The 18,585-nt window shown below is 28.9% G+C and overlaps 1 protein-coding gene across 2 annotated transcripts; it reads right to left on the bottom strand.

Moving 5' to 3' along the window:
- Positions 1 to 3,372: 3,372 nt before the first annotated feature.
- On the bottom strand, positions 3,373 to 6,050 carry LOC100169349 (ras-related protein Rab-21-like). Of its 2 annotated transcripts, none has more exons than XM_016805673.2 (5): positions 5,840 to 6,050; positions 5,426 to 5,715; positions 5,145 to 5,312; positions 3,926 to 4,044; positions 3,373 to 3,861 (listed from the first exon to the last, which is right to left on the bottom strand). In XM_016805673.2, the coding sequence occupies exons 2-5, from the start codon at positions 5,582 to 5,584 to the stop codon at positions 3,627 to 3,629; spliced, it is 681 nt and encodes a 226-aa protein (XP_016661162.1). In that variant the 5' UTR covers positions 5,585 to 5,715; positions 5,840 to 6,050; the 3' UTR covers positions 3,373 to 3,626. The 2 variants fall into 2 exon arrangements, with proteins under 2 accessions (XP_016661162.1, NP_001191951.1); NM_001205022.1 differs by having other exon boundaries at positions 3,478 to 3,861; positions 5,836 to 6,031.
- Between the last annotated feature and the right edge of the window lie 12,535 nt (positions 6,051 to 18,585).

The raw sequence follows: 18,585 nt of genomic DNA, 5'->3' as shown, positions 1-18,585 counted from the left end.
CAAGGGAATATAGTTGGTACTAATTGTTGAGAGGTAAATGTAGACATTTCCTAGTACCTATGTATAGTTTTTAATCTAGTCGGAAAAAAACTGCAAAATAAAATTATTAAGAAAAATGGGAATTTTTACGCAAATTCTGTTTCCGACCAAATCGATTTTGTTTTTTGCTGTATGTATAACTAAAAAAAATAACTAGATAAATAAATAAAATTTTCTCCTGATAATAATATGATTCATTTTGAGCTGAATTTTATTCATATTTACGAGAAATATTCAATTTTTATAAGTTTTTTATTTTTATTTTTTATTTTTACATGATATTTACAATCTATTCAAAGAACAATAAGCAAATTAGATAAGAGTATTAAAGAAACATGAGTAATATGACGGAAGAAGCCACCCAGTGATGACACTACCTATTTTGTTTACAGTTTAGGAGGGAAAATTTTGAACTAGGATTCAGGCATTTAGCATGTCACGACACCAATTACATTTGAGACGTCTGACGGGGTTACACGGAATCTAAGGGACTGCTAGGATTTTTATAAGAGGGTTAGGATGATTCAGTAACCTACTGTGAAACCGCTTATAGTATATTTTTGCTTCATTTTTAATGGAGTTCATCTTGAGATCCTGCTGAATGGAAAGGTTGGAGACATAAGGTGGAGCATTAAGAAGTTTCCTTAGTGCTATATTTTGGAATGTTTGTATTTTGTTGATGTTTGATATTTTTGCATTACCCCAGAGTTGTATGCCATATGTCCAGATTGGCTTAATTAGAGATTTGTAAATTAGGAGTTTAGTTTTAATGTGTGTGTGTTTGTTGTTGTCGCAAAAAGTTTTTAACAGGCGCAGCCGTAGGTTTAGATTTTTTCTTTTAGATGTAAGGTGGGGGGGGAGCCCAGGTAAGTCTGCGATCAAGTGTAAGTCCTAGGTATTTGACAGTAGAAGAAGAAGGAATTTGAGTGCCATAAATAGATACCTCAGGGCAAGGAGAGAGACGAAGTGTGAATGTTGTGTGGATAGACTTAGACTGGTTAATTTTGAACCGCCATTTGGTATACCAGTCTTCCATGAGGGTTAAGTGATTCTGAAGATTGTGTGAGGCTATTTCCGGATTAGAGTTTATAGATATTATTGCCTTATTGTCTGCATAATCGGCAACTAGAGTGTTTAGTGTGGTTGGCTGATCGGCAGCATAAATATTATAAAGTATAGGGGAGAGTATGCCACCTTGAGGAACACCGGCTGAAATGTTGGATATAGCTGAGTATGCATTACCGAATCTGATTTGAAAATGACGGTTGGATAGGTATGATTTTATGATAAGGTAAAGACCAGGGTGCAAGCTTTTTTTTTAATTTAACAAGAAGACCATCATGCCATACCCTGTCGAACGCTTGTGAAACGTCTAAAAAGGCGCAGGTACAGTACTGTTTTTTTTTCCAGTGAGAAGGAGATGGCATCGACAATTCTATGCACCTGATGAATAGTAGAGTGAGCCGAAGCGGAATCCAAATTGGGCATCAGGAAGAACTGAGTTTGAGATACTTGGTAAGATGCGCTTTAGGATCAATTTTTCCAGGATTTTTGCGAAAAAAGGGAGGAGACTAATGGGACGAAAGGAAGAAACGGAATCTGGAGGTTTCTTAGGCTTGGGAACCATAATAATAGTTGAAAATTTCCAAAGTATTGGAAAGTAAGAAAGTCTTAAAGTGCAGTTAAGAATATGAGTGAGGTGTATGATAGCTTTTTTAGGTAAACATCTGGCAACTTCACCTGTGATAAGATCAAAACCTGGAGATTTTTTTATGAGGGTACTTATCAATAATGAATTTAACTTCACTTGGGGAGAAGTGTTTTACAGGACGAGATACAGGGAGAGGAGAGTTTAGAGACTCGGCAACAGCAATATTATTTTCAAGAGAGAAGATATCAGGATGGGGTTGGAAAGTTTCATAAAGATGATCTTTAAATAATTCGGCTTTGTCCAGGTCGGTGCAGACGAAGGATCCATCTGATTTTTTGATAGATACGTTTGGAGAACTGAGTTTACATGCTCTTTTGGTGGCTCTCCAAAGACTGCCGTCATTTGGAGACAGATTTGTCAAGAATTTTTCAAGTAATGAGGTTTTATGTTTGGCCAACATTTTTTTAAGGAGATTTGAAAGCTTATTATAGATATGTTTAAGAGAGGGAAGGCGATTACGTCGATAAAGGGCTCTAGCCCTCCTCTTATCTGCAATTAATATACAAATATCAGATGGAACTGGAGTCTGACTTAGAGGAAGATGAGTGTGTGAATTGGATGACCAGGCCGCAGACTGGATCAAATTTGTAAAATTATTTATAGCTAAATCAATGTTGTTGGTAGATTTTAGTTTAACATTTAGTTTAATGCCCTGATTGACAAGGTTATGAAATTTTATAGGCGTTAAATAGCTTAGGTGGTTCAGAGCGAGTTAGCGGGATGGTATTGAGTGTGAATAGAACTGATGAGTGGTCAGAGTTAAAATCCAGGAGGTTAACAGCAGAAGAGTATAGACAAGAGGGGATTTTTGTGACAAAGATATCGAGTATGTCAGGATTTTTCCAAGGAGAAGATGGTCAATAGGTAGGGTCCGGAGGGGCGTGAACATTAAAAAAATTAGATCAATTTTGTAAGAAATTCCAATTTTTCCTCGACATTTGAAAACTACTGGGAATTTAGGAATTTGACCTCTCTACTACATCAATTAGATAAAATTTTGTACCAGAAAAGATAAGAATTTTTATCACTCCAAAATTTGATAAAAGACAAATGAACATGAAGAAAAAATATACAATTTACAATTTTTTGTGGGGGAGGGGGCTTTAGCACTACAGTAATTATGCTACAATTAACTGCAAGTTGCAAATGCGAAAAAAAAAGTGATGAAAATTACAAAGCATTAAGGAAATCGCTATACTCTTAATTGTATAAGTTCATTTTTTTAAGCTTAAAATAAATGTAGTTTTATTTTATTGTTGAAAAAAATATTAATATTATTATAATCATATTTGCATAAGGCATATTCATTTTATAAACATTTCTGTGCATACAATTTTCCATTTCAAGCACTGATTATTAGAACAGGTGTTAGAACAGGAAACATTATCTACTAATATAATCCCATGTCAATTCAAGTTTTTTTGACACCCATTCATGAACTTTTGTCGACATAATAATATGGTTGTGAATGTGTTAAGAATGATTTTCCAATATTTTATTTCAATTCTATTTAATAATTCTTACCTTGTCTCCCTTTAAACCACATAGGTAACTGTAAATAATAATTTTGGTTGAACCTTATCTTATATTATAATGGATTAAAAACCAATTTCTAAGAAATAATATTTTAAAAATTATGTATTAGCCTACAACCAATAATATTAATGCTTTAATCAGTGAATTATAAATAAGATCAACTAAAATTAAATAAATCATTAATAAGCAAATAAACTAATATAAAAAAATATAATTTTTCAAAAAGTTAAAAATATCACGAACAGAATGGTTTCTCAAAAAAAAAAAAATATATATATATAATAATAAACATGAATCTTGGTATCTTTAAACCATATTAAAAAAGGCAGAAAGCAATGAATTAACTACTGCAACACCAACGAGAGGATTCTTTGGATGGCACATCGTCCTCATCATCAATTATTACGGTTCTTCTCCTTGTGCTTCCTGACCGATTTAATGTAACTAAATTATCAGCAGTTTGTTTATCAGCCTTTTCTATCATCATGCGACACAGACTCAAGAATATTTCTTCAATGCCTGAATTCATTTTGGCTGATGTATGAAAATGTACAGCACCAACTGAACTGGCATACCTAGAAAATTACATAATTTAAAATCAATTATTTTTTCAAGCTTTTAAATGTTATTGAATTTTACTTTTCTGCATCTTCTAATGAAACTGTACGATCTTTTTCTAAATCAATTTTGTTTCCTGCAATAACAAGACAAATTTCACTTCCTAACATCTTTTTTAGTTCTTTAATCCAATTTTTCACCTGAAAACCATATAGAATTCAGATAATTCAATTCAATAATAATTAGATATAGAATAACACTAAAAAATTAATTAACTATTGATAATATATATTATACCTATTAGTAACATAAAAATATTATATTGGCACCAATAGTTCTTTATTTATTTAAAAATGTATTGTTTTGTTGTATACGCTTAAATTATTTCATAAAATTTAATACCTACCTATCTACTAATTTTATATTGTGAGGTAAAGTTATTTTTCCATGGCATGAAGTATAAAATTTATAAACTATAATTATCAATTTAAAAATACAAATGTATCAATCATGATTTTACATTACTATAAAGTTTAAATTATAAATTAATGTTTTTTTGTTAATATGTAGGTATGTGGCCTCTTAGAAGTCTGGGGGATGATATTAATAAAATTACTAAAGCTGTTTAATAATCTACAATATTATCAGGCAGATAGCCTGGTTCATACCAAGCTCCATAAATACTATTTGAAGAAACTTATTTTTTTAACTATTTTAAAAATGCCAGACTTTCTAAAGCTATATATTTGTCACGAATAGTAAATTGTATGCTATAATAAAGTAATATTAAATGAATATGTAGATACTAAAATATATGTAGGTACCTATAATTTGAAATAAATAAAATAGTGACAAGGTGTAATATACTTATATACCTAGATAAATATTATATGTATTGTAATACTATCAAGGTTAGGGTTACTGAAAAAAATGTTTTCCATTTCCTGCATTGATGGTTGTTAATATTGTATAAATTGTTTCCATATGAGAAGACAATTTTATGAAGTGGATGTGACACGTAAAATTCTGTGATAGACATAATTTGATAATAACTTATTGTGCTCAATAATAAGTAATAACCATTAATATGACAAAACCTTTTCAAGAAAAAAATATTTCAACTAGGTACCTATTAATAAAGAGCTTGTTTAATGTTTTCAGTTTTTTTCTGAATCCTATGCTTACCATCTATCTTTCAAATGTTATTGAGATATTATACAACTTATGAATAACTAAATAGACTCAAGGATAGATCTTAAATAATATGGTACATGATTTAAAAGTGTTGATGGTATATTACTTTCTGGAAAGAATCTTCATCGGTAATGTCGTAAACCAGTATTGCACCATTGGACATTCGATAGTAAATCGGCCCCAAGGCATGAAACCTCTCTTGTCCGGCTGTATCCCATATCGACAAGTTTATTCTCCGTCCATTGAGATTGAGCTTTTTCTTGACAAATGACGCCTATACCAATCAGTGGACGTGATTACACATAAGAAAACCAAGCAGTTTTATTGTAACAACATTGTAACATCAGTCCAACGAACTACGTATCGTCAGCGACCGTCAAGCCCTACCTGTAGCGTGCTGACGTGCTTGTCGTTGAACTTGTCTTCGGTGTACCGTAGCACCAGTGACGTTTTGCCCACGCACCCTTCGCCCAACAGGACTACTTTGAAGCTCTGCGCGGTCGTCCTGCTGCCAGTCGAGGTTAGACCGTCTCCCGAATCGTCCATCCTGGCGATGCTGTTAGTCTTGGTCCTGGTGGAATGTTACATTTGTGCGCACAACACACAACTTGTAGTTAAATGTCACAGAAAGAAGGCGGCGGCGGTGTCCGATTACGGTATTATGCACTGTTATATAACTAAAAAGAAAACAAAAAACACGTAATTTTCAAGTGACAAGAAGACACTGACAGGGTACAACCATAACGTATTCGGTGTCAATGGTTATTGTTATTATTTATTATTGTTTTTCGGCGTACCTACTACACTCGCTAGTCGCTACGGGCGACAGTCGCATACAGGTCGATATGTATCGTAGTTAAAATCGTCGTAAGTATATGGCCATAAAATGAAACAATGAGTTATATTAAATCTGTGGTATGCCGATCAGTTATCGACGTGAATAAGTACCTACATCCTACACCGCTAAGCACTGAAAACAGTGAAGTATGATAATGTAATAATAATATGTACGGGGTATGCTGACAAATAGATCCCGCGTCATCGAGACCCCGGTAACCATTCTGATAAGAATTGATACCAAGTCCGAGTCATTCAGATCCCGAGACAAAATGATACCGAGTCATTTAGATCCACCGACATTTATAGGTCCCAGTCCATTTGAGACATCTAGATCTATATGTTATTATGGCGGCATTTTTAAAATCATGAAATCTACCTCACCTTCAATCAACTTACATTTTAACTAACAAATAATGTATATGATATAATATAAAATATATTTTAAATAAATAAATAAATAAATATATTTTATTTGTACCTATATTATTTAGGCGTTGTACTTATATTATTTTTTTGTATGTTCCTATTTAAAATAGGTATTTACCATTGATTAGAAATATGGTTTTATATCAATGGTATTCACAGATGTATAAAGTAACTTTATAAATCTGTACAAAGTTACTTTAAATATCTGAGATGGTATTAGGTACATGCTATTATCTTTATTATGATAAGTGTCTCAGCATACCTATTTTTAGTATATAGGTACTTCATAAAAATATAGGTACCTACAATTACACATTATAATTTATATTATTGTAATTATATTATTGTAATTTGAAGTTAATTAAGTTTTACATCTACAACACACCTTCCTTTATTAATCGTTACACATCATAACATAGATATAGCCCATATAGGTAGTAATAGTTTGATTGTGTTTTGTATTTTAGTACTAAAACCATTAGGTGTTGAAATAAGAAACGAGTAAACCGATTAACTTCAATAAATATAAAAACCAGCATAAAAAACACAAATAAGTCGGGAAAACGTTAATTCAAGTCCAACTAATCGCGTAGACAGTGGATATTGCAAAATATACTAAATATACTGATCTAATTATCTAATATTAATATAGTATACCGTACATTCTACCGCTACAATTAATGATAAAAGAATAGCAGCGGACGACTGTAGTATCATACGGTACAGTGTACAATGAACATAATAAAATAATAATACACGTGCTTTACTGCCTTACTGTCTTCAGTCGGATGGTCAAATTGTATGACGTTATAATATACTTCTAATCTAGTAATCGATGTACCTATGTAAGTACTTTGGGGAAGTTACTTATTTTTGGTAATTAAATTAAATTACTAATTCCTAATCAAAATTGAAACAAAATTTTTTTTAAGTTACTTTTTTTTTATTTGGTTAAGTTACATTACTTTTTAGTTTAAAAAGTAACTCAATTACAATAGAAGTTACTTTTTTTTCTCAAAAAGATCACTGGAGATTTATAATCATGTTGTCAATACAACAATACATAAACTAAATTAGGTAATGACAATCAACAATATGCAATTTTTAACAGATACTCATTTTGTTACACTATTGCTCATTACGAGTATGTATGAATTCCTTGACAAACTATCTAGGATATTTAAGAAGTAGGATTTTTAAAAATCTGATATGCTCAAAGTAAATACAAATTGTATGTACTTTCGTTCTAATCACATTTTAAATAGCTTATTGTCTAGAAATATATGAATTGAACCATTTTTTTGAAATTACAATGGAACTTCAGGAAGTATGTACCCATATTTAATTTACTACCGGTTTTAGTAATTTTTATAGTCGCATGCAAACAAAAATATATTTTACTTTCCGCAAAGATTTGACATATTCGTGCACGTGCGATACTTATAAACGATAATGGATTACACACAGTATGTTAATATACCAGATACTACTCACATAATGAAACAGTCCAAATATAAGTGTCGAATAAATTGCCTAAATATTACTCCTTAAAACATGCTACGCTCAGCACCCTTTAGCATAGGCGCAATTTCAACTTTCGACTTGGGAGGGGGGGACTGAATATATTTAAGGTAAGAAGACCATTGCAATATAGCATATTAAAATTGTATGCCCTAGGTTTTTGGGGGGGCTATGGCTAAGTTTGGGGGCTTAGCACCCCACAAGCACCCCCCCCCCCAATTTGCGCTTATGCCTTTTAGACTATACCTAATATGGGCCAGTGGCGTAGTTAGAAATTTCTCTTAAGGGGATAGAAATTTTTTACACACAAAATACTAAATACCTACTAAATAAATAAAATAAATACAGTGGTGAATGGCGAGTGGTAACTATAATTGGTACCTACTATTTTATTAAAAAACCTAAAACTAATAAAATATACACAAAAATACAAAATTATTAAATTTTGCTTTAAAATTCTACATAATTTAGTATCTATAGAATATTATAATATATTTACATAAATTCACTTTAGCTAACCGGCATTTTTTTTTAAGCATACGTATTTCAACGATGGTCAAATCAGCAATATATTTCTGTTTTACCGGACATAGATTTTTTTTCAATTTCTTTGTTTTAACTATATACAATTTTTATATTTTTAATTATTATCATTAAAAATGTATGTGGCTCGTAAGTAATTTTCAAAAATGACATTTGGCCCTTTCTAAAAATCCTAGTGAAGACCGCTGCTGCAAAGGAAGACATAATGTGGTGGTCAAACTTAGTTTTGAAGTTTTGGATATTTGAAGTCCGGGAATCATCTAAGGAGATTTTACATAATAAGTCGAGGGATATTTTTGATTTGAATTGTCCGAGCGAGTGCAGCGAGTAACGCAGCATGTATATTAATGAAAATACTATATTTTATATAAATTAGCTAAAACTAAGTCTGACCTCACTATTGTTTTGACATGCTATATAAAGCTTGTTCATCAAATACATAGGTATATAAATTAAATATATTTGCCTTTAGCAGTGATTTTTATAATCATTTCATATGATTATTATGACATATGATAGCAATTAGGTACCTATATACGGGCTATATAGGTATATAATATATATTATATAAATATATGCATTGGAAATTTGAAAATAGTGTCCAGTGGTTAGTAAAGATACTTAACTATATCAATACAATAAGAAGAAGCATTTTTTATTTTTATTAGTAATAGTTACTTTTATTAGTAATATTTATAAAAAAACGTGTATAGGTACTAAAATTTAAAAGTACGCTGTATATCCGATTTTAAGGGGTTAATACCTCAAATTATTATACCTAGTATCAAAGCAATTTAATGATATTCAACAAAAATGGAAATCTAACAATTACCTTGGTAGGAATAACCTTGATAGGTGTTGAGTAATTACAACATTGTATAGAAAAATGATTTTGTGAGCGTAAAGATCCTCGACGACTACAACTTAGTACTTACATGGTAGGTACATTACTTACGTCTTACAGTAGCGCAACTGTGCAACTAATACAAAAACTTCGCCATACAGCTTGGGCTAAGAATTATTTAAAACAACCCAATATAATATATTATGTTTAAGCTCAGAAGTTAAAAAGAACTACGGCTAGCTACCTCTATAACAGCATAGTATTTACAAAACTATAAATTAATAATTTCAAATTGTATAATATATTACTTTAAACCAGATTTAATCAGTCTAATATAATATTAAAATATAAAAATGTCATGGCATATAGTGAAATTGATAATGTTTATAAGTGCCAATGAATAATGTTTTTGAATTAGGTACAACAAAATAAATAATATCGTTGTTTTTCGTTTAAATATCTAATTTCATCCAAATTCGAACTTTAAATGCTTCCAAAGAAAAAACATGACTACATAACTTTAATATTTTACCAACAACTTATACATAGAAAAAAAATAAAAAAAAATATTAAAAATTAATAATACCTGTAAATTGTTCAAAAAGTTTTTTGTTAGATTAATGTAACCCGGTATAGGTAGAAAAATGTATGAAGGAATCTTGTATTTCAAATTGAAAACTTAAATTAATTAGCAAATTTTCGTGATTTTGACGGATTTTGTCAAAATTCGTACTTCGAACACCCATAACGGAAATTGTACATATTTTTCAATTTTGAAACATCATAACTATTACCTGTCACCTGGGTATACATTTATAATTAATCCTACATTACAGAACAATCTTTATCTTAGATCACGGACTAAGATTCGTGTAAAACTAATCGTTCTATTGTTACCTATAAACTATAATCATTATCTATAATATACCTATAATATACCTATAGGTATCCTCGCTTTCAGAATTCTCAGTAAAATAAAGTTTACGATGAAATCGCACAATTACAGAAGCGTAGGAATGCCACCAAAATTATAGAAAATGTTTTTCAACATTTATATCCGTTATAACAAATAAATTATTTGTAATAACAGAAAATATATCGCAGCTTAAACAAATAAGTAATTTATAATACTTAACAGAAATTATATCCGTTGACAAATGTTGAAAAACATTTTCTATAATTTGGGGCCCTACTCCTACGCTTCCGTACACAATATTCCTAACAATTACTAAATAAGTATTACCTACTTTAATATTAGTCTTACACTCTTACTAATAAGTAATAATTATCTAATATAGTAATATGTAACTAACAATAGTAACCTAAATAACAAGGCAGTATCCAGACATTTTTTTCGGAGGTGGGGGGTGGGGGTTGCTTAAAATATGTTTATTGTAATTTGATTGAATTTAGGTTTTTATATTTGGTTAAAAAATAAGACATATCTTGGAAATTTCGGGGAGGGGGGAGGGTCAGACCCCCTGGACACCACTCAGATACGGCCTTGCTAAGTAATAACTCTTACGACCACTTGTTTTTATAAATATTAGGTGTTTTAACTTATTACACTACATTTCAGCTGTTAATTGCTGTTAAAATAAATTATTTATATTTTTATTGAGTTTATTTTCTGTCTTTTAGTAACTTTTCATCATAACAATATTTGGAAATTTTACATAAATGTAAATCTATATAAAAAACACACTGAAAAACATTTTCAAAAATTGCTTTGTAGTCAAATTAGTATTTGTTAAATATTTTTTAGCATATTATTATCAAATTTAAATCATTGTAGAATTCGTTCACATTGGATGGTTGATTAGTAAAAATACCAGCAATACCTAACACAACCAATAACCATTAATAATATTCTATAGTATAGATATTTCAATTACCTACTCAAACTCAATTTTTTTAGTAGATATACAAGTCATATTACTTACATAATATAATATAACATATTAATTCAAGTAGCCAAGTAATATATTATGGTATAATATATAACAACTTTATTGCATTTAAGAAAAATTTTACATAGGTTGTACAAATAAAGATTATTTAAATGATTGTCTCCAAAAGCCTTGGCTTGTGGAGGAGACAACAGTTCATATTTTAAGGTGTGTTTACAATTTTAAGACAACTATATTTAATTCTTATATAAACTAAACAACTTAAGTTTATACAAATACATAGGCAATAATTAAACAACAAATTATAAGATAGGCACAATATTTAAATACAGCACAAATGTATGGATGGTTTTATAAACAAATTTTCATCTTATACTTTATATAATTGTACAATTTATTTTTTTTGTAATTAATTTACTATTAAAGAACAATATAAAGCTTTTATAAGTATATTTTTAAAAAGCAGCTAGTTTACTTGTTTATTATTATTAATAGTAACATGTGAATACATTTCCACTATTTTAGGTTTCTACTTTGAATATTTTCAGGGATATAGTAATAAATATTTTCAGATTTTCTTCAATCACCTCAAATCTATTTGTTACTATTCCTTCAGATTTAATTATTTATTAATTAACCAAATGCAATGTTATGTAAGAATTAAAATTGAGAAATAACCAGAATTAAAACCCCCATTAGTCAGGAAAATAAGGGTACCAATACTTAGAATTATGAGATAAAAACTTTATTACAGAGTACCATGAAATGACAGAGAGATGGAAATGGATTTATTAGGGAATTCATTTATTAGATACTGTCACAGTCTTGAAAGTCCATTCATAAAGTTTGGATTGTCATCAGTTAAATTTATCCTAAGTTTTTGCACATTTTAATTGAAAGTTAAAATTTTTATCTTTATCCATACAATTTTAATAATGCAAAGATTAAACATTAAAAAAGTTTCTGGTCTGAATGGTCGAGGATTTTCTCTTAGAGATGAACACGGGAATAAGTATTGGAAGCATCAAATGCGTAGAGACGGTTATAATGTTAGGTGTTCGTTGTGGCGGTCAAAGTAAGTTATTATTTTTATTTCGGTAAAAGAATTGTATAATCTAGAAAAAAAAAACATATTTTAGATGTGAGCAGAGCTAGGGACTAGTACTATATCAGCCTATTAATTTATATATTTTTGTCAGTTATTTGTATTTATATTAAATTATGTAGTTTTATACTAATCCTAACAGCCCGGTGTTGCCTGTGCCAAGCATTAGTTATTGTCATAAATATATTTGTAAAAAAAATTATGTGCCATATTTCTACTAATTAAAATAGTATTATAATATGTACCCAATGTGTGGGCACTGAGTTATACTGCCTACTTACCTATAGGAGTTATAAAATAAGATAATAACACTCTCCAAGTCTCAAGGAATTTATTGGTATAACTTTTTATTAAAATGGTCTAGTAGTTTTTGAGTCTATTAACTATGGTCTATGGATGAAGCAGCACAGGTTAAAAATATAGTTGAGTCATATATTTATAAATTGGTGCATAATAAATAATAGTACCTACATTTTATTTACTTGATACAGCTGTCCTGCTCGAGGTAAAATTTTAAATGCTGAGCCAAATACCGTTATTTTGAATACTGGTCATCAGCATAATGAGGAAAGAGAAATATTAAGGGAATTCAAAAATATTTTACACCAGCGTGCAAAAAGTGAGCGTTTGTCACTAAGGGCAATATATAATGAGGTCACTGCATTGCCAAGATTCGCAAATATAAACATAGACCCATATGAGAGTCATAGACGGCAAATGGCTCGTACTAGAAGAGCCTACCAACCACCAAACCCTGGATCTATGAATGAGTTTAAACTGCAGATGGAAAGCCCTTTATACTCGAATTTGACGGTGATCCAAGACCAATCCTTTTTTCATGGCAGCATAGGCACAACCGAAGAAGAAGGCGTAACGTTAGTTTTTGTGACACCCCATGTTAGGAAGTGAGTTAAATAAACATCTGTAAATATTAATGTCTTCAAATTATTATTTTGTTTGATATTAATCATTATGTTGGGTTTAGTATTTTTAGGACAAGTACAGAATTTTTTATTGATGGCACATTTAATGCTGCACCAAGATTTGGTGGCCAATGCCAGCAATTATTTGTGCTGATGGGTGTTAGTTATGACGTAGTAAGTTATTTTATTGAAATCAAATAGTTTTAACTTTTTTTGAAGGATTTATAGTCAAATATATTTTTAAGTGTATTTTTACCACACATTTTTAGTCGTATTATTAATAAGTTTGTGTACATGTGCCATATGCGTTATAAATATTATCATTAGCATGACATTGCTTAGTTAGGAGGTACCTTATCTAACCTTTTGTGCAAGAAACCAAATTATATGTCAAAGCATAGTCCTCAATCATCTTTAGTTTTCTTATATAACCATATATAGATGCGTTAAAATTAAAACCATAGGTAATAAGGATTTTAAAAAGTAATTGAATACATTTTACTTAAATCATTAATCTCAAAATTATAAAATTAATAAATATTTACTCAATTGTTTACAACCACTAAATTAAGTATCTATCTACCTATTTATCTTATCCCACAATATAGACAGAACTGGAAAAGTTACTATATACTATATAGTATATAGTATATATCAGGGGTGGCCGCACTAATCTTAATTTTGGGAACCACAAATTTTTGAAGGGAGTCACATTGTTAAAGAGACGTTAATAAGATGAAGACACATTTTTCATTTTATGACAAATGAAGGAACATTAAAATATGTTAAATATTAAATAATATTATATTATAATATTACATATACAAGCCATATATTTGAATTGCATAACAAATATAAGTTACTTAAAACAGTTTTCTAAAGAAAAAAAATAAATTTACATTAAATCATTAATTTTACTATCTAAAGTAAAAATGTATCTAAAAATATAAATCATAGAATACATTATTTAAATAAAAGGGTAGGTACATCTATCATATATTTTTAAATAAATTATTAAATATTAATATTTAATATTTATATAATATTTTGGTTAATAATATGAAAATAAATGGCATAATTAAACTAGTTTATGTATAACCCTATTGGCTATTATTTTATAATGAGAATTTCCTTTTAAGAATTCAAGTTTTTTAAATTACTATCTGATTAACATAATCTTGTAGGGGATATTATAAAACCAGCAAAATAAAACAATTGTTCAACTCATGCACAGAAACATAATACATCAGTATCTATTATACTTTAAAAATAACTTTTTAATTACAGAATATTTATTTAAGCATACCAAAGATTATCTGTAAATAATCTAATGCCTGAGAAATGGATTTGTATTGTACCTACCAGTGGTGTAGCTAAGGGGACTATAGCCCCCCCCCCTTTGACTGTGTTGACCTTAGAATTTTATCAAGATTAATACAAAAATAAAAAGTGTAAATAAAAGACATATTGTATTTGTATACTTAGCCCACCCTAAAAATTTCCTGGCTACGCTACTGGTACCTACTGTTAGCTTGTTTTCACACAATGAAACACAGCTACTGTAAACCAGTAAAATGTGATTCTAGATGCAATGCATTTATTTTAATAACTATTAAATTCCATTTTTTGTATAAAAGCTTAAAAAAAAACAATAAAGTTACTACATATATATATATATATTTAGGGTTTTCCTTTAGTGTATGCACTGATGTCCAGGAAAACTGAACAAGCATATAAAACTCTTTTTTTATACATCAAGACGACTATTGAACCTACTTGGCAACCGACTACTGTTATGACAGACTTTGAACGCGCTTCTATCAATGCCATACATACAGTTTTCCCAACAGTCAGAGTTGTAGGGTGTTGGTTTCACTCATCACAAAGTGTATGGCGAAAAATTCAAGAACTAGGTAAAATTTTAGAATACCTATGTATAACAGATTAAAAAATTGAATAAATAAAATAATAATATATATAATATTTTTGTAATTTATTAAATATTTTTTATTTAAGCACAAAAGTACAAAAAGATTTATAAATTGTTTGAAATAATTTCTAGGACTAACGAATTTGTACAGAGAAAATAGGAAAGTACATGACTTATTTAGAATGGTAATGGCAATTGCGTTATTGCCAAACCAAAAGCTGGATGAAGGTTTTGATGAAATCAGAAGGATGTATCGTACAGAAATTCATGATTATATTGGAGAAACCGAAAATGAAAGCATACATAAATTCCTGGAGTATTATAGAAGAACATGGTTGACAGGTAATTTGAAAGTATAATCAAATAATCTTTATGAACTAGCTGATCCTGTACGGTGTTGCCCATGACAAATTAAATACCCGTGGATTTACCTTTTCTTAATCTCTGTTAAATGTAAACTGCACATATTTTTAATACAGCTGTTATTTGGGTTCTGTTGATCAAACATCAATTAATACAGGTGTGAAATTATATCCAATCATAATAACTATTTTATTTACTAGGTAACATAATAGCTGAAACCCCGTCATCCTAACCTAACCATACTAAAATCAGATTTTGAGATTAACGTTGGAAATGTTTATTTATAAATGGTTGCTATTGCTTTTAATAATAATAATAGCAACCATTTACAAACAAACATTTCCATCTTAAATCTAAAAATCACTGTTAGAGCACCTCTCTAGGTTAGACCGGGAAAAATTATATTAGCCTATGTCACTCAGGGATAATGTAGATTTCTTATGATGAAGGAATTTTTGAAATCGGTCCAGTAGTTTTTAAGTCTTTTTGTTACAAACTTCCAAATTTTTCTACTTTATAATATTAGTATAGACATAGGCGCAAATAGGGGGGGCTTTAGGGGCTAAGCCCCCCCCAAAAATGTCCTTAGCCCTCCCAAACATTTCCTACATTTTGTTTTAAGCTTATTCAATATTATCAAAGTAAGGCCCTATTATTAGCCCTCCCAAATCTCAAACGTTATTTGCGCCTATGAGTATAGATATAAATTATGTAAAGTAAAATTATTTATTTATTTTTTAAATAATGGCCCGTTAGTCCAATTTACAATGTGGATAGCAGAATATGGTATAGATAGAATAGAGATAAAAAAAAAATAACTTAATAACCAACATATTTTTCTATAGGTACACAATTAATATAAGATAAACAATTTAAGTAATTTAATAAGAATATGAATAGGTATTAGGTATACAATTATCATTTAAAAAGTTTTACATTATAAATTTTATTTCTTACGCATAATAGAATAATGACAGGTGAACATGCCACATAGTTTTGGAAATAATTATTAACTATTAATACAAAATGAGTCTTCATTTCTGATATTATTATAATGATTATTTATTTTAAAGGAATTATTGATTAATATCTCTGATTGGATTTTAAAATTTCTTTTTTGAGTACTTAGTAGATTAACTAAAAATGTATGTACAATGTTTCAAATTATTAGACATTCAGATTCAGATTTAACAAACCAATTTAAATCCGAAAAAAGTATGAAAAGGGAATCCTCACTCCACCCGCCTGAAAGGTGTAATAGTATCACATCTATTTAAGTATCAAAATTTTGATAAAGATTTGGCTTATAGCTGCCACTTGTCATTTATTTAAAAAAAATTTGTTTGTCCCCAGCTCATTTGAATAAATCCTGGTAACACTACTTTTTGCTCATAATTGGTTATAAAATGTAATAATTATAATATATTTTATAGTTTTACCATGACTAGCTACAGTTATTTTATTATTATAATTTGTACAGGTATTTTTGCTGAGATGCTGTCAGTAAGCCATCAAAACAGACGAACTAATAATATTTTAGAAATTAGCCATAGGAATCTAATGACGAACATGCAAAATCCTAATCCAAGCCCATGGTTATTTTTAAGTAAACATTGAATAGGGTTGATTTTAATAAATAATCAATAGTTTTTTAATAATACATCATATTCATTTAAAAAAATTTTATATCAGAAAACCTTATTACTCACGTTCATGGAATCATGAATGATTACCGGTTGGCAGTAGATGGTATAGAAGTCCGGCAACCTAGGCCACGTGCGAGCAAAGAACAGGACAAAAAAATAACCTTGGGCCTAACAAAACTAGAACAGAATCGTTTTAGTGTAGCAGAGTTCTTGGGTTACACTAAACATGTAACTCCAAATTTTGGAGTAGAGCGCCCTAATGTTTACAATGAAGGTGAATATTATAATTCTTATAGTTGTGTTATATTACTGTTTATTATTAATCAAAATATAGATTTCTCAGATAAATTATATAATAATTTTTAATATTTTAGAGTCACAAACACAGACTGTTGAACCAATCATTGAACCGGTTTTTAATATGATGGAGAACATTGGTAATCATAGATTTTTTTATTGAATTTATTAGTTTTGAAAGGATGAGCGTATTCGTTAGTCTATTTTCTAGGTTTGCTTGGAAATAGATTTACGACTTTATTTTCAGTTAATATAATATGATGCATAGTAAGTTTATATTTTTATCAAAATAAACTTAGAATTGACTTAGTTGTAGATAGCGACGAAATGAAAACATACAGTATTTTAATAATATAATGGAATATATTTTTATACCTTGATTCAGTTTTTCATATTATTTAATATAAAATTGAAGAGATGATTTTATTGTCATTTTGATCTTAAATATTTATAAGTATACAATTTATTACATTACAATTATTTTATAGAGCAACAAGTTGATAATGATGATGATGCGAATAATATTGCAGATAATATTGGTAATTATGATTTAATTTAAAATTTAAGAAATGATTTTAGTGTCATTTTGATCTCAAATATTTATAAGTATACAATTTATTACATTATTATTATTTTATAGAGCAACAAGTTGATGAAGATGATGATGTGAATAATATTGCAGATAATATTGGTAATTATGATCTTAAATATTTATAAGTATACAATTTATTACATTACTATTATTTTATAGAGCAACAAGTTGATGAAGATGATGATGTGAATAATATTGCAGATAATATTGGTAATTATGATCTTAAATATTTATAAGTATACAATTTATTACATTACTATTATTTTATAGAGCAACAAGTTGATAATGATGATGATGCGAATAATATTGCAGATAATATTGGTAATTATGATCTTAAATATTTATAAGTATACAATTTATTACATTACTATTATTTTATAGAGCAACAAGTTGATAATGATGATGATGCGAATAATATTGCAGATAATATTGGTAATTATGATTTAATTTAAAATTTAAGAAATGATTTTATCGTCATTTTGATCTTAAATATTTATAAGCATACAATTTATTACATTATTATTATTATTTTATAGAGCAACAAGTTGATGATCATGATGACACAAATAATATCGCAGATAATATTGGTAATTATGATTTAATTTAA

This window comes from Acyrthosiphon pisum, chromosome A1 (genome assembly GCF_005508785.2).
Source record: "Acyrthosiphon pisum isolate AL4f chromosome A1, pea_aphid_22Mar2018_4r6ur, whole genome shotgun sequence".
Taxonomy (NCBI): Eukaryota; Metazoa; Arthropoda; class Insecta; order Hemiptera; family Aphididae; genus Acyrthosiphon; species Acyrthosiphon pisum.
Note: the sequence above shows the minus strand (reverse complement) of the source record. Positions and strands in the feature narration are given on the sequence as shown.